The 24872-nt window shown below is 31.4% G+C and overlaps 6 protein-coding genes across 9 annotated transcripts; 3 read left to right on the top strand and 3 right to left on the bottom strand.

Annotated features, from left to right (window-relative positions):
• Positions 1-236: 236 nt before the first annotated feature.
• Positions 237-3898, bottom strand: LOC122526972 (N-alpha-acetyltransferase 25, NatB auxiliary subunit). Of its 3 annotated transcripts, XM_043650703.1 has the most exons (11): positions 3739-3898; positions 3389-3613; positions 3026-3279; positions 2867-2945; positions 2722-2752; positions 2336-2645; positions 1952-2256; positions 1620-1878; positions 1303-1548; positions 607-1224; positions 237-524 (listed from the first exon to the last, which is right to left on the bottom strand). In XM_043650703.1, the coding sequence occupies exons 1-11, from the start codon at positions 3797-3799 to the stop codon at positions 300-302; spliced, it is 2613 nt and encodes an 870-aa protein (XP_043506638.1). In that variant the 5' UTR covers positions 3800-3898; the 3' UTR covers positions 237-299. The 3 variants fall into 3 exon arrangements, with proteins under 3 accessions (XP_043506638.1, XP_043506636.1, XP_043506637.1); XM_043650701.1 differs by having other exon boundaries at positions 2722-2945; XM_043650702.1 differs by having other exon boundaries at positions 2722-2945; positions 3389-3663; positions 3739-3843.
• Positions 3899-4399: 501 nt separating this feature from the next.
• LOC122526979 (replication protein A 32 kDa subunit-like) lies at positions 4400-5510 on the top strand. Its single transcript, XM_043650716.1, has 2 exons — positions 4400-4819; positions 4905-5510. The coding sequence occupies exons 1-2, from the start codon at positions 4564-4566 to the stop codon at positions 5378-5380; spliced, it is 732 nt and encodes a 243-aa protein (XP_043506651.1). The 5' UTR covers positions 4400-4563; the 3' UTR covers positions 5381-5510.
• A 307-nt stretch (positions 5511-5817) lies between these two features.
• Positions 5818-7147, top strand: LOC122526970 (GPN-loop GTPase 3). Its single transcript, XM_043650699.1, has 3 exons — positions 5818-5995; positions 6230-6426; positions 6508-7147. Exons 1-3 carry the CDS (start codon positions 5951-5953, stop codon positions 7109-7111), a joined length of 846 nt encoding a protein of 281 aa, XP_043506634.1. The 5' UTR covers positions 5818-5950; the 3' UTR covers positions 7112-7147.
• Positions 7148-7196: 49 nt separating this feature from the next.
• Positions 7197-10047, bottom strand: LOC122526968 (PHD finger protein 12). Its single transcript, XM_043650696.1, has 5 exons — positions 9562-10047; positions 9238-9437; positions 8827-9101; positions 7739-8757; positions 7197-7653 (listed from the first exon to the last, which is right to left on the bottom strand). Exons 1-5 carry the CDS (start codon positions 9607-9609, stop codon positions 7285-7287), a joined length of 1911 nt encoding a protein of 636 aa, XP_043506631.1. The 5' UTR covers positions 9610-10047; the 3' UTR covers positions 7197-7284.
• Positions 10048-10546: 499 nt separating this feature from the next.
• On the top strand, positions 10547-11708 carry LOC122526971 (39S ribosomal protein L18, mitochondrial). Its single transcript, XM_043650700.1, has 3 exons — positions 10547-10957; positions 11059-11172; positions 11400-11708. Exons 1-3 carry the CDS (start codon positions 10782-10784, stop codon positions 11635-11637), a joined length of 528 nt encoding a protein of 175 aa, XP_043506635.1. The 5' UTR covers positions 10547-10781; the 3' UTR covers positions 11638-11708.
• Positions 11709-12654: 946 nt separating this feature from the next.
• On the bottom strand, positions 12655-21016 carry LOC122526969 (protein Wnt-5b-like). 2 transcript variants are annotated; one of them, XM_043650697.1, is made up of 8 exons: positions 20812-21016; positions 19849-19933; positions 14113-14378; positions 13821-14001; positions 13623-13734; positions 13440-13542; positions 13189-13356; positions 12655-13044 (listed from the first exon to the last, which is right to left on the bottom strand). In XM_043650697.1, exons 1-8 carry the CDS (start codon positions 20915-20917, stop codon positions 12857-12859), a joined length of 1209 nt encoding a protein of 402 aa, XP_043506632.1. In that variant the 5' UTR covers positions 20918-21016; the 3' UTR covers positions 12655-12856. The 2 variants fall into 2 exon arrangements, with proteins under 2 accessions (XP_043506632.1, XP_043506633.1); XM_043650698.1 differs by having other exon boundaries at positions 12656-13044; positions 20841-20877.
• Between the last annotated feature and the right edge of the window lie 3856 nt (positions 21017-24872).

Here is a 24872-nt window from a genome sequence, read left to right as displayed (position 1 = left end):
TATACTGTTTAGTTATTTTTGAAATATGGTTCACATAAGACGGCAGTGTGTTCTATTTTAACATGAAAATATCAAACAAAAATTGTGCATGTGAAATATTACTAAATTATTTTTTGAAATATTACTGAATTACTTTTATGAATTTAGTATAAAATTAAAACATTTGATTTGCAATAAACAATTCAGTCGGTATTTATAATTGATTAGGACTAATAACTATGTACACAATAAATGAATTGGTTTTAAAAATCAGTGAATAGTTGGATGGACATTCTTTGTACAAGAATTTTCGTATAATTTCAGCTTTTTAAACTGCTTAAAAGTTTTAGCGTAATTTGAGCTCGAGATTTTAATGATCTGCAACTTTGTCCCAAACTATCCTGTCCATGTTTAATTATCGTCACAGACAGATCATCTTCGTCGTTACTTAATCCTGTATGTAACTGATATTTCTCAAATTCTGTTAGTACCGAATCTAAATTTTGAACCCTTTCTTCAAGTAACATTGCTATTTCTTTCCAACTCTGTAACATAGTAAAGGAATAAATTAAAACATTACCTGAGTTAAAAGTAAACAATTTACATCGACTAATTCAATTAACTTACATAATCATTTACATTATCATTTAATGAATGATTAGATGTTATTTGTTTGTTACATTTCTTCTTATTCTTCTTTTGTGAAGTCTTAGGTTGTAATTGTGTTGCACATAGAGTACATATGGCACTAATAATTGCAAGAGTTTCACTGCACGTTGACGCTCTTAATAAAAAATGTTTGAAGGACATTGGAATTCTCTTTTCAGGAATATCTATCGTCTGAAGACATGGTGAAACTCGCAGCATTTGAATACATTCGAAATCAGGATAAAGTGACTGAGCAAGCGATTCTGCGAATCGAGCGATTGTCTGCAGTTGTTCGGAATAATGAGCTTCACGTAACCTTTCAACTGCATCCATAGGAACTAACATTCTACATGATTTGTTCTTCTTTCCCTCTGATTCAAATTTTTGAAGAATCAAAGGAATTTGTTCATTATCCAGCTGTTTTAATTCGTTAGAAAACCGTTTAAGAAGAGAGGAACTATCAGATGCTACACACGCTGCTAATATTTTTAAAATTAAATCTCGCACTGTTAGTAATCTTAACATGCACATGCGCGTCTCTTCTTGCATTCTAATATCTTGGTCATTTTCCGTAAATGGTTCCCATCCAGGGACAACCTGTTTAAATAAAATATTATTAATTCTTTTAAATTTTAGATATTTAGACTTATTTTAGAAATATAAATTTAGAATTACCTCCAAGTCACGATTATCTCGTAATGAATTTAATCGGACAGAATCTTCGATTAATTGTATATCCATATTATCTAATGTAGAAATCAGAGATGTAGAACTATTGCACCAACTTAATTCCAATAACATCTTATCTACATTAGTCATAACAAAGTGCAAAGAATTTTCCAAACGTTCTTTCAATTCCACAAATTCTTGAATCTTTACAAAACTTCCGTATTTATAGGCAAATGTTAAATGATCTGCACTCTAATCATATATTATAATTGAATTAGATAGAATTTCTTATGAAGAATATTGTATAATATGCAAATACATACATCTTTGTAATTTGCAATAAAAAATTTGGTAGTATGATCTAAAGTTATGGAAGCTAATGAAAGATGGCCAAGTGGAGCAAGTAGTGGTGAGTGTAAATAGCCCAATGAATCTAACTGAATATGTTTAACATCCAATAATGTAAAAACATGATCAGCTGCACCTATTAATCCTGCTTCCAAATAGATTCGTATTAATAGAATTTTTATATAAAAATTAGCTGGACTCGATAATAAACCACGTTCTAATAGTTCCATTGCCCTATAAAAATACATTATTACTTTTACTAAATTTCTGCCATAAATACTTTCTTTTAATAATAGAAAATAATTACCTATAAAGATAAACTGCATCATTTGTATTGCACCATAATTCATGTAATAAGTGCGTTGCTAAAAGTATATAAGAATCCGCTGGACAAAAGTCTGTTGGTAATCTATCTTGGATAGGACATAATTCATTACCCTTTTTATATAATTTACATAACCGTTCTACCAATTGTTTTTGCTTATTTATATCACTATTCGGAGGGTGATGAAAACCACAAATGCGACGTAATTGTTCTAAGTGTATATGTCTCTGCATTTGCTGTATAGTAATTGGAAATCCTTCAGGTTTAACACCAACATTTTCTTCTATCTAAAAACATAACAATGTTTGGAATAAAATGTACAAATGAATTGTTGCTTTTATCTGAATAGTACATTTTATTAGTTACCTTTTGTATCAAATCCTGCTTGCCTGTAGGTGTTAGTAAATGTAGATATAAACGCAAATCTCCAACTACACAACTTTTTTCTCCAAATTGTGAAAAATACTGACACATTAAATCAATTGGTTCGGTAATATTTTGAATAATTTGACTACTTTTAGTAAGCTTTAATAATTCAAATTTTGCAAGATAAGGAGCTCTAAATTTTTTCTCTGACGAGGTTATAATTTTACTAAGAAAATTTAAACATTCTTCTGGCTTTTGAAACTCAAGAGCCGCAAGAAGATAGTCTTGATAATATGTCCAATTGTCAACACTATTTATAATACACAAGTTGTATAAGACATTAGAATATTATTACTTAATATGCACGTACACTACATTAAACTCACTTTTCACTGATGAGTTCCTTATATGCATTAGCTGCTTCAGGGAAACGTTTCAATTTTAATAAAAGTGCTGCTTTGTGTTGTGAAACAGATGAAAGATGTGAAGCTAATGGTCCTGATAAAACATTTAACATTTCTTCACTTTTACCTTGAAGTTCTAATATCATTAAGTAAAGCTGTACTTCTTGTTCTGCTTCCAGTTTTCCTTCTTTAATTAATTTCAATACCTAATTTTTATTAAAAACACTATAAAAACTACCAATAAAATACTTGCCATACCAGAATAATTTTATAATAATTTACAAACCATTCTTTCTGCTAAAGGTAAAGTAATTTCTTTTGCTAATTTTCTATCTGAATGTATAGCTTGCATAACTACACTCATCACAGCCCAAAAATAATAAGGATTTTTTGGTTTTAATTTATATAAGGCAAGTGCTGTTTGTTGTTGTTTCTTGTAATCTCCAAGACGAACATAAGACATGAAGAGATGTGTTAACAATTCTTCATTGCTAGGATCTACTTTAACTGCAGCTTCATACACTTCACTAATTTTATCAGCTATAAAAAATTCAAAGTGATATTTAATATTTATAAAAATTTTACGCATATGTGACAATTACAATTACTTATAAATATAAAAAAATAACGGACTGAAATTTAAACTTACGTTGATGTCTCTCTCTATAACAAATACTCATGACCTGAAGAGTACAATCCTCATAAGGAATCTCTGAACGTACTTTATCCATAATAGTTTGACATTCATTTTCTTTACCAAGACGTAACAAAGCCAAAGCTTTGAGTACCCTGGCACACTGATTGCTTGGCTGCTTTTTGAGCACTTTATCTGCTTCTTGAAGAGCTTTCTTATTATTTCCATTATCCAACCAATCTGAAATCCATAGCGCAATAACGTTACATAACCTCATTGCCGGTCAAGTACTGAAAGTGCATTCTCTTATAATTTAAAAAATGTAACGTTTTTCTTATTGATATTAATATTAATAGTATACTTACCATATATCGGACGTAAACGACGTTCGTTAACGGTATTGTCCGCACGGGTCTTAGACGCCATGATACTTTTTATGGTAATTTTAAATCAACAAACCAAAGTTTTCCTTCATCCACTACATGTTCATACCATAAGGCATATTTACATTGATTTTTTACGTATTACAATTTTTTATAACTTCAAAAAAAAATTGAAACTTTGCTAACGAACTGACATTTTCAATTTAATAAAAAACATGAATATTTTTAAATTCATACAAAATATTTTTTTCCATACGAATATTGAATAAATTACTAAACTTAAAATAAATATTTCAATGGTGTTTATGAAAAATTTTATTATAAACACTTGATTCAGCTTTTATTACACAGTTATTCAATGTTATTCAATGATAATTCTATTTAAAATTTGTAAATATTATATTGAAGAAAGTCACCTCAAAGGTAACAAATGTGCACAACTTTACCTTAATGATATTTTAATTCGAGATAAAAATAATTAGAAGCATCAAATTGCAGCTGTTTGTACTAAAAACAAAAAACGATTGATATTATACGTATAAAAGATAAAGTTCGCGCCAGATGTATTCGAGTAAAGTAATAGAATATTCATAACCATATTGTGATAGCTCAAGAGGGATACGCAATAATAGTTAATTGAAAATGTACTTTTCCACTTCATTCCATGGCGAATCTAATCTGCGTTATATATGTATACAATTTATATTTCGCGCGTAAATTGATTTGTATTGCAACGTTTTTGATAATCGATTGCTTATTGATATAAAGTTTAATATTCTATAAAGATATATCGGATTCATTAATTCAATGTGGTCGACAAATTTGGACAGTAGTATAAATCCTCAGGGTGGATTTTCGGATAATTTGAAAGATGAAAATCAAAGAAAAGACAGCAAAAAACAAACTATTGTTCCTGCTATGATAGGAAATTTACTCTCTTTTGATTCCATTGATGAGCCAAAAATATGGAATCTGTCAGCACGTATGTTTATGATCGTCGGATTAGTGCGTAGTGTTGAAGAGACAGCAACAAAAATATCATATAATGTTGAAGATGAAACAGGTTTAATTTAATAACTATTTACACCGTTTTCTAAACTTTTTTCTTTTTTGATTCTCTGTTTTTTTTTCTATGTTAACATATTTAGGTACTATCACTGCACTCAAATGGTTAGAAGTGAACAAGAAAGAACTTACAATACAAACGAACACATATGTTCGCATAGTTGGTTTGCTTAGAGAACAAAATGATAAGCGACATATTTTAATCTTACGAATGTCGCCACTACAAACCTTGAATGAATTAACAAATCATATTCTTGAAGTTACTTATGTTACATTGAAAGCTAAACTAATGGCACAAAAATGTGGAATAGTTGATGAAGGGAGAAATGCTGAAGATTTTTCATCAAATGAATCTGCTACTGGAATGTCAACAGGACAACATTTAGTTTATAAACTTATTCAGACACAAAACGATACTGAATCTGGTATTGAAAGAACAGAAATTAAAGAAAAAGTACCAGAAACCCTTTTACAACATGTAGATGATATCTTAGAATTTTTAGTTTCCGAAGGTCATATATACACAACAAGTTCAGATGATCATTTTAAAACAATCTGAATAATTAATATAAGTTGTAATCTTATATTTTTTATAAATCTCTTGATCTTTTTGTTTGATCCTTATATTAAAAAGTTTTTTTTATAAAAATCCCTCTATATACATATATTTCAATAAGCAGTATAACTATGTCCATTCTTTTTACTCTTTGTAAAGTAATAAAAGAATTAAAAAATTTTTTAACAATGCATTTTCTGTGTTATTAAAAATCGTAGTAAATTATATCTTATAATTATATCCATATATTATAGTATTATTTCGCATCTGAAGATAGTAACAAGTAAAACAAATTTGGTATGTAAAAATTTATATTTTTTTTCTAATCAATATTTATTTAAAAAAAAAAATAGGAGGTACAACTATTTTAACATAAAATTTTACTTCATTGTAATTATATTTGTATAAATTCTTTGTGACAGTTCTAATCTAAATATTAACTTTTCATTGCTCAAAGTCAGGTTTGACAACCTTCATTCATTCAACCATTCGTGATCATTTCCAGCTATTAACGTGTACAATTAATATAAATACATTTTATTTATATGATATTTATAAAAACAAAGAAACAAAATGAGATACGCACAACTTGTAATGGGACCAGCCGGTAGTGGAAAGGTATTATAATTTTTATTATAACTTATAAAATTTAGTTAAAGATATAACCTTTTAGTTTGACAATAAGATATAATCACGTGTAAACAGTTTTGAATAAATTTTAAACATACAATAAAATTAAAAATTAGAAAATTACGATCGATATAATTATTAAGCAATATACGTATTATTTTTTTTTTTAGTAAATATTCTAACTTGTATCACAAATTGATGTATAATTATTTTTTTACATAGTCTACTTACTGTTCTGCTATTCAACAACATGCAGCTAGTGAAAATAAAACAATAGATGTGGTAAATTTAGATCCAGCAGCAGAATATTTTGATTATAATCCCTTAGTCGATATAAGAGAATTAGTACATTTAGATGATGTTATGGAAGATGATGAATTAAAATTTGGACCAAATGGTGGGCTTGTATTCTGTATGGAGTAAGTTTATGAAATGATTTTACTTTGTTTAGAGATTGTAATGAAATTTATATTTACAGTAAAACTTTATTTTTGTTAAAGGTATATAATAGAAAACTCATCTTGGTTAGAAGAAAAATTAGGTGACGTGGATGATGATTATATTATCTTTGATTGTCCAGGGCAAATTGAATTATATACACATATGACAATCATTCGTCAATTAATAACTATGTTACAAAATCTCAATTTCCGTATATGTGGAGTATTTTTGATTGATAGTCAATTTATGATTGATGGATCAAAATTTTTATCAGGTACAATGGCTGCACTTAGTGTGATGATCAATTTAGAATTACCACATATTAATATCCTTAGCAAAATGGATTTATTATCAAAAAGTGCAAAAAAGCAATTAGATAAATATTTAGAGCCTGACCCACACAGTTTATTAGCAGACATAAAAAAAGATCCTTGGAATGAAAAATACAAGAGCCTTTCTGAAGCAATAGGAAGGCTTATAGAGGACTATAGTTTAGTGCGTTTTTATCCATTAAATATAAAAGACGAAGAAAATATGGCAGATATTAAACTGACGATTGACAATATTATTCAGTATGGAGAGGATGCTGATGTTAAAATTAGAGATTTTGATGAATCTATTGAAGATGACGATAAAGATATAAATTATGATATAAATACATAAAAATAGCTTGATTAAATAAAGTAGTTTTATCAAACATTCTTTGCAATTTATTTTCTAACACCAGTGAAATCGAAAAAAGATAAAATAGAAAAAATTTACTTCATTAATTTAATTATCATTAGCTTACGAAAATATCTGTACATGGAAATGATAGAATATTTACACCATAAAATTCATCGTTCTAAATGTGCATTTATCGTATTAAACACAAACATTAGGCATCCAAATGCCAATGTTGATCCATGAGCCACAATAGCACTTCCTTCCCATCCTTCTTCTAAATGATGTTTGTCTTTTGTCTCGTGTTTTGTTAAATTACATTTACACAATACTCTTTTATTCTCTACTTGTTCTTGAGTTAAAACCTTTTCTCTTATTATAGATTTCACTGCTTCTGTAGTTTCCTGTTCCTTAGTCATTGATTTCTCGTCAGCTTCCTCTTTTACTTGTTCTATCACGCTTGTATAGTTACAAGAATACAATACATTATCAACTACTGTTCCATATTCACTATAATTTAATAATTCATAACGTTTGGTACTCTGTAAATAAAATAATATTAAGTAAAATAGTATATTATATACAATATTTAATGAAAATAGTATTAAAATAGTTATTTATAATTACCTCGTCGAAAAAAATAATAGCGTGTTTTGAAGATGTAAAGCTACAGTTACCATAATTAGATAAAACTAAATCACAATTTGGGCCACTTCCAATAGTTAGTGTTTTATGAATCATAAAAGCTGGTGGTTTAGGTTTACGATTTAAAGAAAACAATGCTGCTCTAGCCTTTGTTTGGCAATTAATAGTCTCATAATTTTCTCCATCAGGGTCTAAAATTTGTTCTAATCGTTGTAATGCTAATGCCTCTAAAACTGGTCTTTCAAGTAACTGTACACCTTCTTTTATATCATAGCCAAATCGTTCTACATAACTCTCAGTACCAATATCATTATTATATCTATTTTCAGTTACATTTTCTTCTTCTACTTTCTCCTCATATTTCGTACTACTTGTTTCCTCTTGATTAATTTTATCCTTTATTTCATTGTTACTCTCAATTTCCTTTTCTATTTCCATTGATTCTTCAATTCTTTGTACTTCTGTATTTTCTTTCTCTATTTTAGGAAGTTTGATATCATTATTTTCTATATCTTGCACTTTAATGTTCTTAACAATTGGTTTTATAACAGCATCATGATAAAATTGTACAGAATCTAATTCTGGTGGATGTTCATAATGAAATTTTACAGACCAGGGTACCTTTACTCTTGTCCGACTTTCTAATTTGATTTTTGTCCGAAAAAGTGGATTTGCAGCACGTGCTTTACGCAAAAAGTCTAATTTTACTGCGTGTTGATCTATACGTTGATTGGCATATTTATCCCAAAGCTTAATACGTTCAGTCACTCTACACGATGTTAATAAATTTTGATCTATGAAATGATTTGGATGATTAGGACACATCCATCTTCCAATGGGAAAAGCAGTGAGTGGTGGATCCAAACAGTCTTGATGAAAATATAATGGACAGTAATCACATGCAATCAATGGTGCTTTTCTGCAACTACGGCCACATTCAAAACATAAACGTGCCGGTAAAGGTACCATTAAATTATTATCTAAACAGTGACTTTTCCCCACTGAAAAGAAACATCTTATAATTGAATATAAATTATGTAACACGAAACCTATAAAAATAATATATATACCATTATTATTTCCGCTTTGTTGTTTTCCTCTTCTACCTGAAACATAATCTACTTTATTACTACCAGGGAACATAATTGGTAATTGCAATTCTTTAGGTAATTCAAATTCCCTGGGATTAACTAAAGATGCTGCCAAAGCTAGCACTTCCAACGCAGATTTTTTTTTGTTTTTCTCATTTCCTTTAGTATCTAAAAGATTCCTCTTTGATGCACATCGACAAGCATAACACAACCACTCTCCATTAGGAATATCTGCTGGATCCACTGCTGGATAACTATAAATGATTATGTATAAAGAATTCAATTCAAGCAAAGAAAAAGTTGGATTTAGTAACCATTGTTATGTTTAGAAATAACATTGTTAAAACAAAAAATATTAAATCTCTTTCATTTTGGAATATCCAAACTCACTGGCATTGCAAGTGATATGATGCAGGACATTTATCACAACAAATAAGTTCTCCTCCATCTCGACAGGCATCACAGATATCACGATTGTGTCCCCGACCTCTTCTTTTAAAATACGGATGCTTTTTCTCCTCCTTATCCTTTTTACTTTTTGCTGTTTTAGAATCTTCCGATACAGGTGGTGCTATAAGAGCTTGAATTTGCTAGTAATACAAAAACCAATTATATAAAAAGAAAATATATAAAATATATAAACGTATTTAAGAAAATTATTAAATATAATGCAATTTTTCATACATAAACGAATTATATTTCTTTTTTACTTACTGGCATTAAACCACCAATCATTGGGAAACCATATTCTACAGTACCCATGTTGAAATTAACTCTTAATTCTTGATGTTATAAAATTTTTCTATTAGCCATGTAACATTTATTTAATTATAAATCATATATCTATCCTCCCTTTTCATTTTTCATATCTAAATTGGTTATGTATAAAACTTAGAAAAACAAAATATTAGATTTATACACTTAATCCTTACAAGACACTGGAGATTGTGCTGTCCCCTGTATAAGAATTCAAAATTTTAAAAACATTTACACAAATTCTTTAATATATACATTTATCATTTTATATCTCGTTTTTGACATAAATATAGATATTTTACAAATTCATATTTTCATACTATTATTCTTACAAAATAACTGAAACGTTCTTGAAAACATACACTTCAAACGTTCAAAACTGAAGTATCTGTACTTGTTATACTTATTTCTACATGCTTACTATACTTCTTCCTACATATTATATGCTTCTTATTATACTACATACTAGTATGTGGACTATAGTATATAGAATATAGTATACAGTATATAGTGTGTAGTGTATAACATATATCTTATACTTCTTTTAGAAAGAGGATGTTGATATTTATAGAAAATAATAAATTACTATACTAGATCTTTCCACGAAAATTGATAGATCAACAAAATATAAAATTACTTAATATATCATTTTCCCTTTAATTCTATTTGTAATGAAATAAGAATATTAATAAATATTACAATACAAAACAATATTAATAAAAGGACATCGATATATTTATACATGTGTATAAAAAAATTTATTGAGATCATATATACATATAAATTAATTAAAGATTGATAAAATTAAAATTTCTTAATTAACTAGTAATAAAACATTGGTTTTACCACTGATGTAATAAATTATCATTTCTTTTTATTACTTTAATTAAATTGAACTTAAATTTGAATATTATGAAAAATATTGCCTATTGCGCCACTAATTGTATTGGTCCATTAAGTGAGAAGTTTACTGCTTAACCTATATTTATTGTTTGTGAATTTGTCTTGAAATATTTAAAGAACTTGAGATTTAAACGAAAAAAAAAAAAAAAATGTAGATACGTATGCATTTTATTCGCATTTAAATAAATAAAATTATCAAAATATCTAAAGATTTTAAGAAATATCTAAAATTTGCATAGAAATTGTACAAAATCTAATTATACAAAAAACTTAAAATGTTTCGAACACTTATCAACACTTCAATTAAAAGACAAATACATGGGAATGCGGAGATAGTAGAAAATTGCAAGGAAATCAGAAATCGTAATCCACGAAATTTAGAACGTTTAAGAATTGCGAGGAAACCTATAGGTTATGTTCTTGACAAATGTGAACGTGGATATTGGCATAAGTAAGACAATCATTCTAATATAATTTTTTTTTGTCGTAACATTAACGATATATTTATTCTAAATTTTAAGATGTTACTTTAATATTTTATTTGTCTAATAGATTGAATGTATCTGCCAGTAAACGTTATGTCATGGCAGAAATTTGTCATTTTGAAAATGGTCAAATTATTACAGCATCAAGTAAAGAATGGGGATTGAGAAAACAACTATATAGGTTTGTATGCATTATAAATGTAGTTACTTGAAATGTCAACTAGTAAAAAATAATGACAAAGATCCATCCACATAACAGATTATCTGACTAACTTATGAAAACTTTATGAAAATAGATAATAGCTATATCAATTTACTTATCATTAATGACTATATATACTTTCAATTTTATTAAGTTTAATTTTTAAAATTCAAAATACAAGAGGTATCATACAATTTATGTTTTAGTACAATTGATGTCGTAGCATATAAGTTTGTGGGACAGTTACTTGCACAACGTTGTTTAGAAAGTGGTATATCAGAAATTTATGTAAATAAAGCATTTTTGGCTGCTGGAAATAAAGTTCAGTCATTAATAAATGCAATGGTAGAAAATGGAATTTGTATAGAAGAACCAGAAAGATATAAACATCCAAAACCTAATTCTTGGAACTATCCAGAAAAACCTTGGGAAACGTATGAATAGTTTAATGTAAATATTGTATAAAAGTGTTATTATATAAAACTATTATATAACAATAAATATACAATGCACAATTTTTGTGTTATGTATCATTTTTAATTAATAAAAAATTTTGAGTTATGTATTTTATACATTACAGTCTGTAATTTACAGAGAAAACTAAAAAACAACAATTTTAGAGTTTTATTTTTTAAGATTTGGAAGAAATTTTGAGAAAGGATATTAAAACACAAATATCCTTTAAATGGAACAGAATATTATTGTTGAAGCACTTCTATTAATTGAAATATAATGCAAGTTTGTACAGAATAGATTATACAAAGATAGAAATAAATAATAATTATATTAATATTAAATAAAATTTAATTTACGACAAATATAATAAACTTACTGTACTCAATAATATTACATAAGTACATATGTAATTGTGCAGGATTTATTATTACTAATCCTAAAAAGTAAATTAATACTATATATTAGGCTGACTTATTTTGTGCGCTAATAAAATTATTTTTTTCCAAATATAATGTTATACTAATAATTATGTCATAATTGTAAGTAACAAAATATTTAAATAGTTCGGAAAATTTATAAAATTTTCTATTTTTTTCTTTTCTATTTATGAAATCACAGATCACAAGTCATTTATGAATCTTAATTTGGTTGAGTTAACTTTATAAACAATTGTATAAAAATTTATTAAATTCTTATTTTTACCATGTTATTGGATTTTGCAAGATGCACTTATATTTATTGAGAAACTTTGTAGAAAATCCTGCACATGTAGAAAAATAAATTTATGTATGTTACATCTTAAATGATAATAATACTTTAGTCTAAAAATTAAAATTAAAATTTTGAATACTGATAATATTACATGTATTGTTGTAGATCATTCAGTTGTTTTCAGAATTTTAAACAGCTATTTGTATTCAATTTCGAAAATTTATTTGTATTTAAAATTTTTGATCAGAAAAATCGATAGCAACATAAAATAAAAAATTCGCGTGCATTTTAAAATAAAATTTTTTAAATGATGATAATAACGAGTAAGCATTTTACTAAAATATTTTACTAAACGTTTGCTTTAATTTTAAGTGTATATACACAGCGTTATACTTCTTAATAATTTATGTCTGGCTAAAATATGAGAAAAAAACGTATCACGAGAGAGGTACATAAATTTCCCTTACGAAAGTATCAAATAAGATGAATCGAAATTTTATTTGCAAGTATGAATATCTACGCTTTTAACACAAGTTTTGCATTCAACGTAGCAACACCAATGAAATTTGCACTCGCATCGTTCTCTAATTGTCGTTTTCTGCGTGTTGTATCCCCGACCGCAGCAAAGAAGATTACATCCATCCATACCGGATGATGTTCTGTTGCAAATTCTCCCGTGTGTACCTAATAAAGATTCACTCTCGTTAAAGAAGGGAATTTTGTAGAAGCACAGTACATAATTTGTATGTGATTTTTATTTAATATTTTCGAAAGTCAATTTAAAAATAGAAACGAATAATAAATCGACCCTTTAGAATTTTGTTTTACCTAATGATCCAAGTGTCTCGTTAGGAAGACAATAGTTTGGAGATTCGTCCAAATAAACTAAATCATTTGCCGTAGGTAATGAAAATCGTGGGTCTCGCATAGACAAACGACCACGTCTGTTTACTCGGACCTCCGTTGCCCCGTCGTATTTATCCAAAAGGAAATCACCTGCACAGATGATTAATACTTGTGATACTATTATCATTTCATTCACGGTAACGTCAACATTAATTACATTGAAAGAAACGTACCAATTTCTCGGAAGGAAGCGAGTTGCTGCCAGCAAGTGATTAAGCTGCAGCTTCCAGAAACTCCGTGACACTTGCACGTTACTTTGGATCGTTTTATAACAGCCTTTGGAGAAACATTTATCAATTTCACAGTCATTGTCGATCTTATTTAATAAAACAAGAATAAGAGAAGGTAAAATTTACCCTACGTCCAGCCTCGTTATTATGAAGATTCATCAGGCTTCTGCCTTGTTCTCTGCTACCCCTTTTAAAGCTCCGTTCACGTTCTTTCACATCGACGAATGCCTGTGTAAATCTGAGAAAATGAACTTGCAATGAAAGCTTTGACTTTTAAGCAATTGATACAATTAATAAAAAAGAAAGAAAAGTTGCAGCAATTACTTGTAACCGTATTCGAGATTGTCCCCGCAACCACCCCAGATCCAATCTCGCTTTAGATCTCTGGGTCTACTGCTTCTGGAACAGCCGCACGAGGACAATTGCCCGTCTCTGCACGATCGACTAATCGAATACACCACTCCTGCAGCTGAGATTGCATGTACGAACGCAGTTTCTCTGCTCGCTGATGAAAAAAAAAAAAAAGAAAAAACTTTGGAATAGTTCGTTCAAGAGAAAAGAAAGAAAGAAACAAAAGAATTTATAATGCAAATAATTTAGTATAAGAGAGTTTTACCTATTCTGAGCATAGGTCCGAACACGGATTCATCAGAGACCGTGGAACAGTTCCACCTTCGATCGTGAAACTGATGCTGGCACTCGAGAATTCCAAATTTTGCACCCTTCGCCACACTCGGCATGTGATCCACGGATAGTTGGCATAACTTTCCCTGGCCCTGCGAGAGCCCTTTCAGTCCGTGACAAATGCTCGACGCAGCGACGTCGTAAGTTTCTATCATCTGAGCGGTTTCCAGTTGCGGGAAGTGTTGCAAGCCAATATTTCTGAAACGATCGAGGGGAAAGTACAGCGAATGAATGGACATCATTTAATTGACCTAAATTTCAACGTAATTTGTACGACCATCACAAAAGCTTCTGACAAGCTTTTAGCAAGTAACTTTTAGAGCAGAAGCTCCCAAAATTACTCGTTAGTGACACTAGAACTACTGACGAGTGAAGTATAAGATTTGTAGCAAGGAAATCAATCGGAGGAAGAAAGAGGAAAAAATTGTAATGCAATAAATTGACAGAACAGAAGCTTCTGGTTGTTTTACTAAAAGTCATTCAAGTCTCTAAAAATACATTGTTGTATAAATGTATAAATATTGTTATATAAATTATATATATTTGTTATATAATATATAAATATATAAGGCTTCTGTTTGTTTTATTAAAAATTATTCAAGTCTCTAAAAATACATTGTTATATAAATATGTAAATATTATGTTATATAAATTATATATATTTGTTATATTATATATAAATATATAAAGCTTCTGTTTGTTTTACTAAAAATCAATCAAGTCTCTAAAAATACATTGTTATATAAATGTATAAATATTATGTTATATAAATTATATATATTTGTTATATTATATATAAATATATAAAGCTTCTGTTTGTTTTACTAAAAATCAATCAAGTCTCTAAAAATACATTGTTATATAAATGTATAAATATTATGTTATATAAATTATATATATTTGTTATATTATATATAAATATATAAAGCTTCTGTTTGTTTTACTAAAAATCATTCAAGTCTCTAAAAATACATTGTTATATAAATGTATAAATATTATGTTATATAAATTATACATATTTGTTATATTATATATAAATATATAAAGCTTCTGTTTGTTTTACTAAAAATCATTCAAGTCTCTAAAATACTATTATAATTAATTATTATATAAATGTATAAATATTATGTTATATAAATTATATATATTTGTTATATTATATATAATTATATAACATATAAATATATTATAAATATATAAAAATAATAAATTGATCATTTTGGTAGTTCTACCGTTAAATATCCGACGGCCCTTACGAAAATACAGAAAAAACTCGAGGGAGTTACGCCGATTATGTGAATTTGGAGCAAAGGAACCGTGGGCGAGGAACGGTTCTCCGCGCCGATTTTTAATGGCACATTTATGAGTCAACCGAGCGAGATGATGGAACGACGCCGTCATGGACAGAAGTCAGGGGATCTCTAACTGGGGAGCTAACCAATCTGAAATTCGAAACGGGTGCTCGTAAAGGTTTTACCAACGATACGCGTAAGAATGGGTGTACACACTCCGATGCTCTAATCGGCGATCGAGCGAGCAAAATGCGCTCTAGCGGAGGATTGATGGGGGCGAGATGTACGATGGGAAACAATAGGAAAGTTCTGTATCCGATATATTTCAAGAGCCGTTGGTAAAAAGGATTGACAAGTAATCAAGTTTCGAATTTAGCGAAGTATGCCAATTGTCCAGCTTCTAGATCCGCAATTTTCTAGATCACTCTGCATAGAATCTATCGTTAACGTCTTCCGACGTTAAACAAATTGTAACATCCTGAATGTTTCGATTGCTTACTGCAGTTTCTAATCCCTTTTACTAGGGTGAAAGTCGCGCGTAATACATACTGTTACAGCGCTCGAAGATATCACTGGATAGTAGATGTTTAAAGGAAAATTAAAAGCATATCAGGTCAGAGCGAGCTTGAAGCGGCGAGTCATTTGAATTTAAAGAAATGAATTTACTAATCTGAACGGGGGTTTCAAAGTATCACGATGTTCAGCCATATTCGGCCTTAGAGTACGGCGGAGTGTATAATAGACTGCATTAATATTCTGGAACACGTTTTGGCCGTGATATATTATCAGCTTTGCGCTCCCCTAAAACAATGACGCAGGGAATCACGGAAGGGGGGGGGGGAAGGGGCGATAATATTTCGAAGGATCCTGCCCACGCGAATTCATGGAGCACTTCTTCTCGTAGGCCGCGGCGCCGTCCCAAAAAGTAATGCCCCGTGTCTCTTAAAAGATTGTACCCGGCCAATCGTAGTGGTTTTATGCACCGGGTGTTCTAATGTAAATGTGTTACATTCAATCTCGATTTTTCTGAAACCTCGCGTTCGCTCTACGTTCGTGCTCTCCGCTGTTAAACACGTTGGCAAAAATTTCTAGAAACATCCTTTATCTAATTCAACTCGAAAGACTTTTATTTCGTCGTTCTAAATCGTCGACGTCTGATAGCTCTCCTCGATAAACGTTCAAGATCGACGAAGGCTTTATCCTTCGTGAATGCTCGGGTACACGTTATCCACCGTGTTTCGCGTGGGTGTAACGTAATCGACTCGTATTATTTTAGCGCTAGCTGGAGACGAACGATTGAGATAATGATTACTATTAGCAGTAATAAATTGCCAGGTACAATCTCTCCATTAATACGACGAAAAATTTACGTTCCTCCCGAGAGAACTTCAAACGTTGTCGTCTCTCGGCGGGAAAAGCGATGGAAGGGAAGTACGAACTAGGGGCGCACACACACGGATATTTGTTCCCAGATATTCTTCTTCTCTGTTTCTTAATTCTCTTTTTTTTTTTTTTTGTTCTTTTGTCATTCGACAAGATAGATATTTCATTCCGTTGAAATCCAAGACACGAAGGGTAAAAAGTATCGATCGTATTACAAGTGAAAGAAACTGTACTATCTATATGTTTTATCGGTGTTAAATCAAGCGAATTGCCGGCCGGATTTCTAATTCGAACATCGAACGAAAGAGGCTAAAACGTCTGGTGGAAAGTATCGTGTCGCAGCCAACAATGACGCCGCTTTCTTCTCACGTGGGACGAGAAAAATGGGCTGCGTGATCATCCTTTAATCCGGCCGTTTCGATGTCGCAGCGATTCACGGAGAAATAGTGCAGCAGGACCGGTCTGGCGCGAATCAATTCATTTTTCATACACGCACGATCGCTATGCGCCCCGGAATCTGGCACTTTTAGTCGTGGCTCAAGGGCAGAGTTGGGCATCGATCGATTAAAATTTCTATTTTTCACTTTGATTACGCCTGATCAACGTTTACGGCCAATAAAACTAATCGTCGACAAATCGTCAATCAATTAATTGTCAATCGTTGTCAAGGAAATTAATCGATCAATAATGTTAATCGTTAATTATCAATTGTTAGTCGTGCAAATATCATTTGAAATTGTGACAATGGGAGAGAGAGAGAGATTTGTAGAAAAATATTTATCTTCGAGAGATTGATATTCACACTGTATTTTCATTTATTGTTATTTCGTTGTTTCATGTATTTGAATCTTTCGTCAAAATTTGAATCTGATCGGTTTTTGGATGGAGATGTTGCGCGAGAATCAATTCACAGAGATAATATTTATGGTATTTTCAAGAAGAAAAGTGTCGTCACTTTATTACACTGTTTTACACATAGTGTAGAAACATTTTAGAATAAAATAAATATAGAGGCTTCGAGCATTAAAATGAGCATTACATTGTTGTACGATTATATATATATATTTTTTTAAAAGTCATTGTAGATATTCGTTGGATAAAACAACGTCACGAGAATATGCGGTGAGTAGAAAGTTGAAGATAAAAATTTTAATGAAACAAATAAGGTGGGAATTCACTGTACAAAATCTCTTTTCGTTTTGTTAAAATAATTGATTGGGGGCTTTCCGAATGATCTTTTAAGTATTCCGATCTAATTAGGCTACGGTGAAGATAAAATTAAAGCGACCAAAGATTAGATCCGTTGAGCTCTTAACTTAAGCCCGCATAAGAAGGATTAGCTTTCACGGAGATCCTCCGCTCAAGTGATTAGGCGTTTTCGTGATCGGAGATGAGATTTATAAAACAAAAAAAAAAATACCTCGTAGTAATGATTGAAAAGGGCCGTTTATCAATGATCGAAATCTGTTAGAGACATCTTTCGATTCTAGAAATGAAAAACGACGTAACACAAAAAATTGATTACATTTCTCAATAGATTGACAGAAATGGACAAAAGTATTTTCGCAGACTCGAAAAATTGTCCACACTTTGAGCTGTTATAACTTTATAAAAAGAAGTCGTATGACAATCGAAGTTGACCTCGTTTCAAAGTGCGGAGCATTCACTTTTTATAGCTGTACGTTAGTTTTTTCTTTTTTTTTTTTTTGAAAGATGTTTTCACATCGTGCAGCAGAAAAATATTTTTGTTGTTGAAAATTGTAAAAGTTCAAACGCCTCTGAGAACTAACTAAACAAAATGTTCACGATTAAATCTAGCATGATCTCGAAGATTGAGATTCTTTTTCGCCATTTTATTGAAACTTGGAACATTAGGGTATCTTGAATTTTCGTCCTTCAATAAAAAGAAATTTCGACGCAAGAGGTGGATCTCGAGCTTCAGGTTTACGGATCTAGCCATGAAAAAAATTTTTTTCAGCGATTTATAAATTTCGACGGCAAGACTATGACTTGCTTTTCGATGCAGATACATCTTTGGACGAAGAAGAAACGTCTCTGGAAGGGAAGAAAGGAGGATTAGCAAAGTAGAGGCCTCGCAGTTTGAAACGAGGCAAACTGAATTGCTGTGCAACGATTTCGTTTTAACAAAGTTTAAACAGTTCGAAATACTTCCTCCTTCATCCTGGCAAATATATTTGCTATTTCAAGGGAAATGGATCCTCGGGCGAAACGGGAGGATTTAAAAAAGAAAAAAAGAACAAAAAAACACAAAGAAACCTCTGCGGATTTTCGAGGCGGAAGAGACGGAGGAAAATGCCATAATCTCCATAGAGAGATGATTTTTTAAAAAATCCATTTACGTGGCAGGGCATGAAGATCGTTGGAATGGATGGGAATTCCGCGCGATGGAAAAACTGTAGCGATCTCGGGACTATACAGTGATTTGTCATGGGCGCGCGGGGTGGAAGTTAGGGGCGAGCAAAGCAATTCAGAAATTAGACACAGCGTTGCCGGGGGGTCGCGTTGAGAAAGCGGACAACGGATTCTATGAAAAATCCTTCGATCACGTTCCCACGACGCGGTTTCGTCTCGCTGCATACAAAGAGCTATAAATTACGGTAGTCGTCGTTGCGTGGGCAATTTTTGCGGCAATTTGACGAGGGTACAGAACCGGGTACGAGGTATTAATTTATCGATTATCGTCCTGATACTTGACCTCGTACCTGTGTTGAAAATTGCGTCGAATAATTAGGAAATATCACGTAGGAATACTTACGAATTTCATGCTTACCCCTTTAGGAAAATTTGAATTAACATCCGCGTTCTCTCTCTTTTTTTCTTTTTCTTTTTTGCTCAAACTTCTGGATATTACGTTTATAATTATGTCGAAATTTATAACGTTACATTTATGATTGAATATTATATCGTGTATTCTGGAGATTCGGTACGGAGATTCTTAATTTAAGAAGCTCTCCGCAAAAGGAGATACTCACATCCATGTTCCTGGTAAAGTCGACGCCACGACGATGAGAAGTAATCGCAGAATGACGAGTAGACCGCCGCAAAGTGCCATTTTACCTGCAAAGTAATTTCGATATAAGTATTAATTTTCAAATTGTCTTGTAATCCAAAGCAGAAAAAAAAAGAAGATAAGAATATAAAAAACAGAATTCATCGTGTCGAACATGTATGTATTAAAATATTAAAATATAATTCCATAATATATAATTCCATTTTAAACTGTTTAAAAAATAGTCAAGTTTCATCAGGTCAGACATTTTCCACGGGGAAAGTTTGTACGCATTTTCATAAACAGAAACTTCGTAAAAATTCGCGTTACTTAAACTAGAAACAATTTTCATCGAACAGAGTCGCGAGAAACCATCTTCACAAGGGAATTCCAAACAATATCATTCATCTACATCTATTGATTTTACAATTTTTTTCTGTTCGTATAACTGAAATTTCATCCATTTTAGAATCTTTAAATTTTATTGTAACTTGTAATTTTTATAATGAAAAATTTTTCTTTAAATCACGATCAAATTGATTTATTTTTATGACCAATTTCTATTACTGTAATTTTATTATTACTGTAATTTCATCATTACCAATATTAGCGGGAGCAATTACTATATTATTTGATCGAAATTTTAATCCCATAGGAGATCCAATTTTATTTCGATTTTTTTGAACATCCAGAAAGTTTATATCTTAATTTTACCAGAATATCTGGATTAATTTCACAAATCATCAATAAGTGAAAGAGGAAAAGAGGAAATTTTTTGAAAATTTAAGAATAATTCATGCGATATTAGGAATTGGATTTTTAGGATTTATTGTTCTGAGCTCATCGTATATTTATCTGTAGGATTAGATATTGATATACACGCGCATATTTTAATAGTATCAAATGCTTCACCCAGTATACAAAATGAGTACGCGAGTACACGTACCTAGTATACATATATATACGTGTATATACCAGTTCCGTGGGCTTCGAGCATGCCGTAGACTCGGCTCGGAACGAAAGACACCTAAGTCCAGACGATTATGGTACATCGATTCGACATTACACCTTGCTCGCTCCTGAAGCAACTGGCGAGAGCTCTTGGTTCTTCTTGGCTCTCCGCAGTCCAGAATCGAGCCACATTGCTCGTTTTGATAGAAACTACGGGCCGAGAATTACGACTCTCTATATAACTTTGAACTCTATAACTTTTCATTTTCAGCTGTTACGCTACGGTGACACGAGAACTATACCTGACTTGATGAGTAGAGTTCAGCGGCAATATTGCATTTATGGTTTATGGATATATATTTCTCGCCTTGATTGCGATCCACGGACACACACACCCACGTTCGTAAGCTGAGGTTGAGTTAGGCTTGGAAAGTTCGCAGTATTTTTCGTATGCATCGACATCAAGTTACGTTGATATTTAGTATAAAGGGACTCTAATGTTATAAATCTCTAGCAAATGGTAAATTCAATCAATTTAATTTGATGAATTAAAAAATAATTTGATGAAACGTATAACAGTAGTTTATTAATAAAATATTTAATAAGTAATCAAAGAATATAATATAATATTTTAAACAATATTAAATATAAAATTTAATATGATATTTTTTCAATTTTGAACATTAATAGTTTATCTAACTTAAAATTTTAATAATATTAATTGATATCAAATTTTTTTAAATTTGCAATTTAATGTTTTGTTATAAACTATAATTAAAATTATCAATAAAATTGAATATAATAAATATAAATAAAGATAAAAAAAACAAATTTATTTTTTTATTAATTTTTAAATAAATATAAATACTATTTATACATATAAATTTTTTTAATTAAAATAATTAAATATTTTCATAATAGCAATAATCTTAATAATAAGATATAATAAATAAAAATATGATAAAAATTTATTAAACTGTCAAATATAATGGAATGTTGAAAGAGTCTAAAACATTTAGCTAGGAATCATGGCAATCGACACGACAGGTTCACGCGAGAATTACAACGCTTGGAAATATCAGAAAAAAATCTGAAACGGCAGCGATCTCGTTTTAGAATGACATTGCATCCCACGTCCTTGGTAATCGATGACAGGCTCGCGTGAAAAAGGAAAAAGGTCTGCCTTAGGTTTTGTTCGCGAGTGAATGATCTCGGGTAACCCGATCGCGGCTCAAAAAGTTCTCCGCTACTGGTTTCAAAAGAGGTGAAAGAGGAGGCGCGCCGTTCATTAAGAAGCCGCTACGCCGTTAAATCAAAAAGCGCGCCCCGATTATGGCACGTCGATTCTTGCGTTACACCTTGCTCGGCCACGACGGGTGGCTGTTGCGTTCAGAGTTGCCCGCTGCGACTAGCTAATATATGCTACATCCGTTGGAGTTACGAGTCGTAAATTTTCCAACTTTTGAACTCCGGCTCCCTATAATTCCAGCGGAACGACCGTGAAACAAATTGAACACGCTCGCGAACGGGAGCTTTTTAAAGGGACGTGGTGTCCTGTCGTCAATTGCCGAGTAATATCGGCGAATTATCAGAGGCAATGTTAAAAAAAAAAAAAAAAAAAAAAAAAAAAAACGAATGAGAATGGAAAAGGTACCTTTGTGTGCGTTTAGTTTGTATTTTATTAGCAATGTTGCAAAAACTTAAATCGCGTAATTTAATCGTAAATCTAAATCGACACATGGTGCGAACTAACGAATTTTAATTTAAGCAGCTGTCACTCGATCATCCCTCCTAAAACTTACTTCGTATTGTGTCTCTTTAATCACTTGTGCTGGCAACTGATTGCGGACCATAACGAGTGACCAAACTGTATACAATAATTCGTCGCTTTCCTTTTGAACTCGTCAGTATAATATCACTGGACAGAAGTAATAAATTTATTGCTTATTTTGCCTATTTTGTTTTACTTAAATATATAATTTTACTTATTATAACACTGTGCTATAATATATTATATATAATATGTTATAACATAACCTGTGTTATGCCTAATATAAGCTAAATTCTAATTAAATACATTGACATTTAGTGTGTTTATTGTTAAATTATATTACAGATTAAAGCTGTATTAACTTTTAAATAAAATAAAATTTTCTACAGTGTCAGAAAGCGACATTACTCGTAGGTACACTTGCGCTGGCAACTGATTGCGGACCATAACGAGTGACCAAACCGTAATAATTCGTCAGTATAATATCACTGGACAGAAATTATTGAGAGAAGTAATAAATCTATTACTTGTTTTGCCTATTTTGTTTTACTTAAATATACTTAAAAATATTACAATTTTGGAAAACAAAAACTTGTCGACGTGCGTGGCAAGAGGTTAACACCGGATTCCTCAATCACCGAGGCTGTCACGTTATACATAATTCAGGTTTAAAGCTTGACTTAACCGAAGACTTTTTTTTATGACTGACTGTAAATTAATTACGGCCGACGAAGCTTCAACAAAAGGGGATTAGACGATAGTACGATATATTTTTACGATGCTAATTATACCTCGCAACGTAATAGACGGTGGACAGCAAAAATAACGTAGTGTAGTACGGTGTGTCACTTAAACGCGGTGGTTATAAAAATTCAAAGACTCAACCCCGAGAGGGGTTAAAACTTGTAGTATACTAGCGTGGCACCTTGTATATATCCTCGTCTATCTAACCCACGCGATCGAGCAGAATATTAGCCGGTATATAAAATGCATTTGTGATCACGACAGGAATGTAAATGGCGTGCTTCAGCACGTCTCTCTCGCGGGGCCGGCCTCGAATTATCAGCAATAAAGTATCTCGCTGGCGTGTTGAACAAGACATGACCGGCGGTAGTGCAAGCACCGCTACATTTGTTGCTGAATGAGTTGGTCCTCGCCGGCTGATCGTTGATCCTGCACAGCTGGATGGTACATACTACCAGCCAGCCTGGCTATAATGATCGTAAAAGATCGTTGATCTAATATTAAAAGCGTGCACGACATTCCGTGCTAACGGCTAACGGCCGTCGAAGAGAAAAGAAAACGAGGGAGATCTGTGAAGCTTTCGCAAGAATCCTCGACTCGCTCGACGATAATTAGGTACGGATCTTTAGGACCGCGAGGACGTCGGTCGCCTAGAGCGCGTCTTCTTCCTTTACGATGCGTACGTACACCTCCTTTTTCGTTAACTTTTCTGACCAAACTTAACTTTTCGCTAACTTTCCTCTTACTTTAATCCGTTTACCAGTTTACTGAACTAGCGTTAAATATATTACACGATAGTTTATACAAACGATTAGAAACGGTACTGAGAGGACGCTTTAGTTTCTAAGAAAATGTGATAATATATATAAATATATATAATAAATATATAATAAATAATAAACAAATATATATATAATAAATAATTTTTTAGAAAAATCTCCGTCTGCAAATTTAAGAACAATCGTCACACGAAACTTCTGCGAAATCGCGTTTCAGCGGCCGACGTGTAAGTACAACGACCATTTCATCGAATTACGTGATAATTCATATCTAATGAAAATACGGAAGTTTTTTACGTAATCTACGAGCAAGTGAAAAAAATTGACGCGACATTCAGAGCGTAATTTCATTACTTTACTACTGTTGTTGGCCTTGTAGAGAAGCACAAAACAGCCTGCGCTCCCACCTGACCAGGAAACATTATCGTAACTTCACTGCCGATAAACTCACTGAAATTCTGCGGTACACGTTTAGCTGGCCCAACGGGTACTATCTCCAGGGTGGAGAGTGAGAAAGAAGAAGGCCAGGAATTGATACAAGCGGACGGGGAAGCATTAACATCGCAGTTTAATTCCTGTTAGACTCGTAATTACACGCGCGTATTTCAGATGTATATACGTATAAAGTTGGCCTCGCGAAAAATGTAATAGCCTCGTTCGGAATATAGGCGATTAGGCATTTGGTTTTTGGGGTTTTGTGATGATTTTGGAGAAGTAAAAAATATATACGGTGGGTCCAAAAAAAAAAAAAAAAAAAAAAAA

The sequence above is a fragment of the Frieseomelitta varia genome, unplaced genomic scaffold (assembly GCF_011392965.1).
Source record: "Frieseomelitta varia isolate USP_RPSP 00005682 unplaced genomic scaffold, Fvar_1.2 scaffold_206, whole genome shotgun sequence".
Classification (NCBI taxonomy): Eukaryota; Metazoa; Arthropoda; class Insecta; order Hymenoptera; family Apidae; genus Frieseomelitta; species Frieseomelitta varia.
The sequence above is the reverse complement of the archived record's forward strand: the minus strand, read 5'-3'. Positions and strand labels throughout refer to the sequence as shown.

Excerpts from the sequence above, each read along its gene's own strand:
- LOC122526968 (XM_043650696.1), bottom strand. The coding sequence starts at position 9,609 with ATGGGTACTGTAGAATATGGTTTCCCAATGATTGGTGGTTTAATGCCA. Across the intron at positions 9,102-9,237 it reads TCATATCACTTGCAATGCCA|TTATCCAGCAGTGGATCCAG; the intron begins GTGAGTTTGGAT and ends AATCATTTATAG. Across the intron at positions 8,758-8,826 it reads ACAAAGCGGAAATAATAATG|TGGGGAAAAGTCACTGTTTA; the intron begins GTATATATATTA and ends GTTTCTTTTCAG.
- LOC122526970 (XM_043650699.1), top strand. The coding sequence starts at position 5,951 with ATGAGATACGCACAACTTGTAATGGGACCAGCCGGTAGTGGAAAG. Across the intron at positions 5,996-6,229 it reads GACCAGCCGGTAGTGGAAAG|TCTACTTACTGTTCTGCTAT; the intron begins GTATTATAATTT and ends TTTTTTACATAG. Across the intron at positions 6,427-6,507 it reads GGGCTTGTATTCTGTATGGA|GTATATAATAGAAAACTCAT; the intron begins GTAAGTTTATGA and ends TTTTTGTTAAAG.
- LOC122526972 (XM_043650701.1), bottom strand. The coding sequence starts at position 3,799 with ATGGCGTCTAAGACCCGTGCGGACAATACCGTTAACGAACGTCGTTTA. Across the intron at positions 2,646-2,721 it reads AAGGAACTCATCAGTGAAAA|TGTTGACAATTGGACATATT; the intron begins GTGAGTTTAATG and ends TATTATAAATAG. Across the intron at positions 525-606 it reads ATGATAATGTAAATGATTAT|AGTTGGAAAGAAATAGCAAT; the intron begins GTAAGTTAATTG and ends ACTATGTTACAG.
- LOC122526971 (XM_043650700.1), top strand. The coding sequence starts at position 10,782 with ATGTTTCGAACACTTATCAACACTTCAATTAAAAGACAAATACATGGG. Across the intron at positions 10,958-11,058 it reads GAACGTGGATATTGGCATAA|ATTGAATGTATCTGCCAGTA; the intron begins GTAAGACAATCA and ends TTTGTCTAATAG. Across the intron at positions 11,173-11,399 it reads TTGAGAAAACAACTATATAG|TACAATTGATGTCGTAGCAT; the intron begins GTTTGTATGCAT and ends TTTATGTTTTAG.
- LOC122526979 (XM_043650716.1), top strand. The coding sequence starts at position 4,564 with ATGTGGTCGACAAATTTGGACAGTAGTATAAATCCTCAGGGTGGATTT. Across the intron at positions 4,820-4,904 it reads TAATGTTGAAGATGAAACAG|GTACTATCACTGCACTCAAA; the intron begins GTTTAATTTAAT and ends TAACATATTTAG.
- LOC122526969 (XM_043650697.1), bottom strand. The coding sequence starts at position 20,917 with ATGTACCATAATCGTCTGGACTTAGGTGTCTTTCGTTCCGAGCCGAGT. Across the intron at positions 19,934-20,811 it reads CGTATATATATGTATACTAG|GTAAAATGGCACTTTGCGGC; the intron begins GTACGTGTACTC and ends ATTACTTTGCAG. Across the intron at positions 14,002-14,112 it reads CGGACCTATGCTCAGAATAG|CGAGCAGAGAAACTGCGTTC; the intron begins GTAAAACTCTCT and ends TTTTTTCATCAG.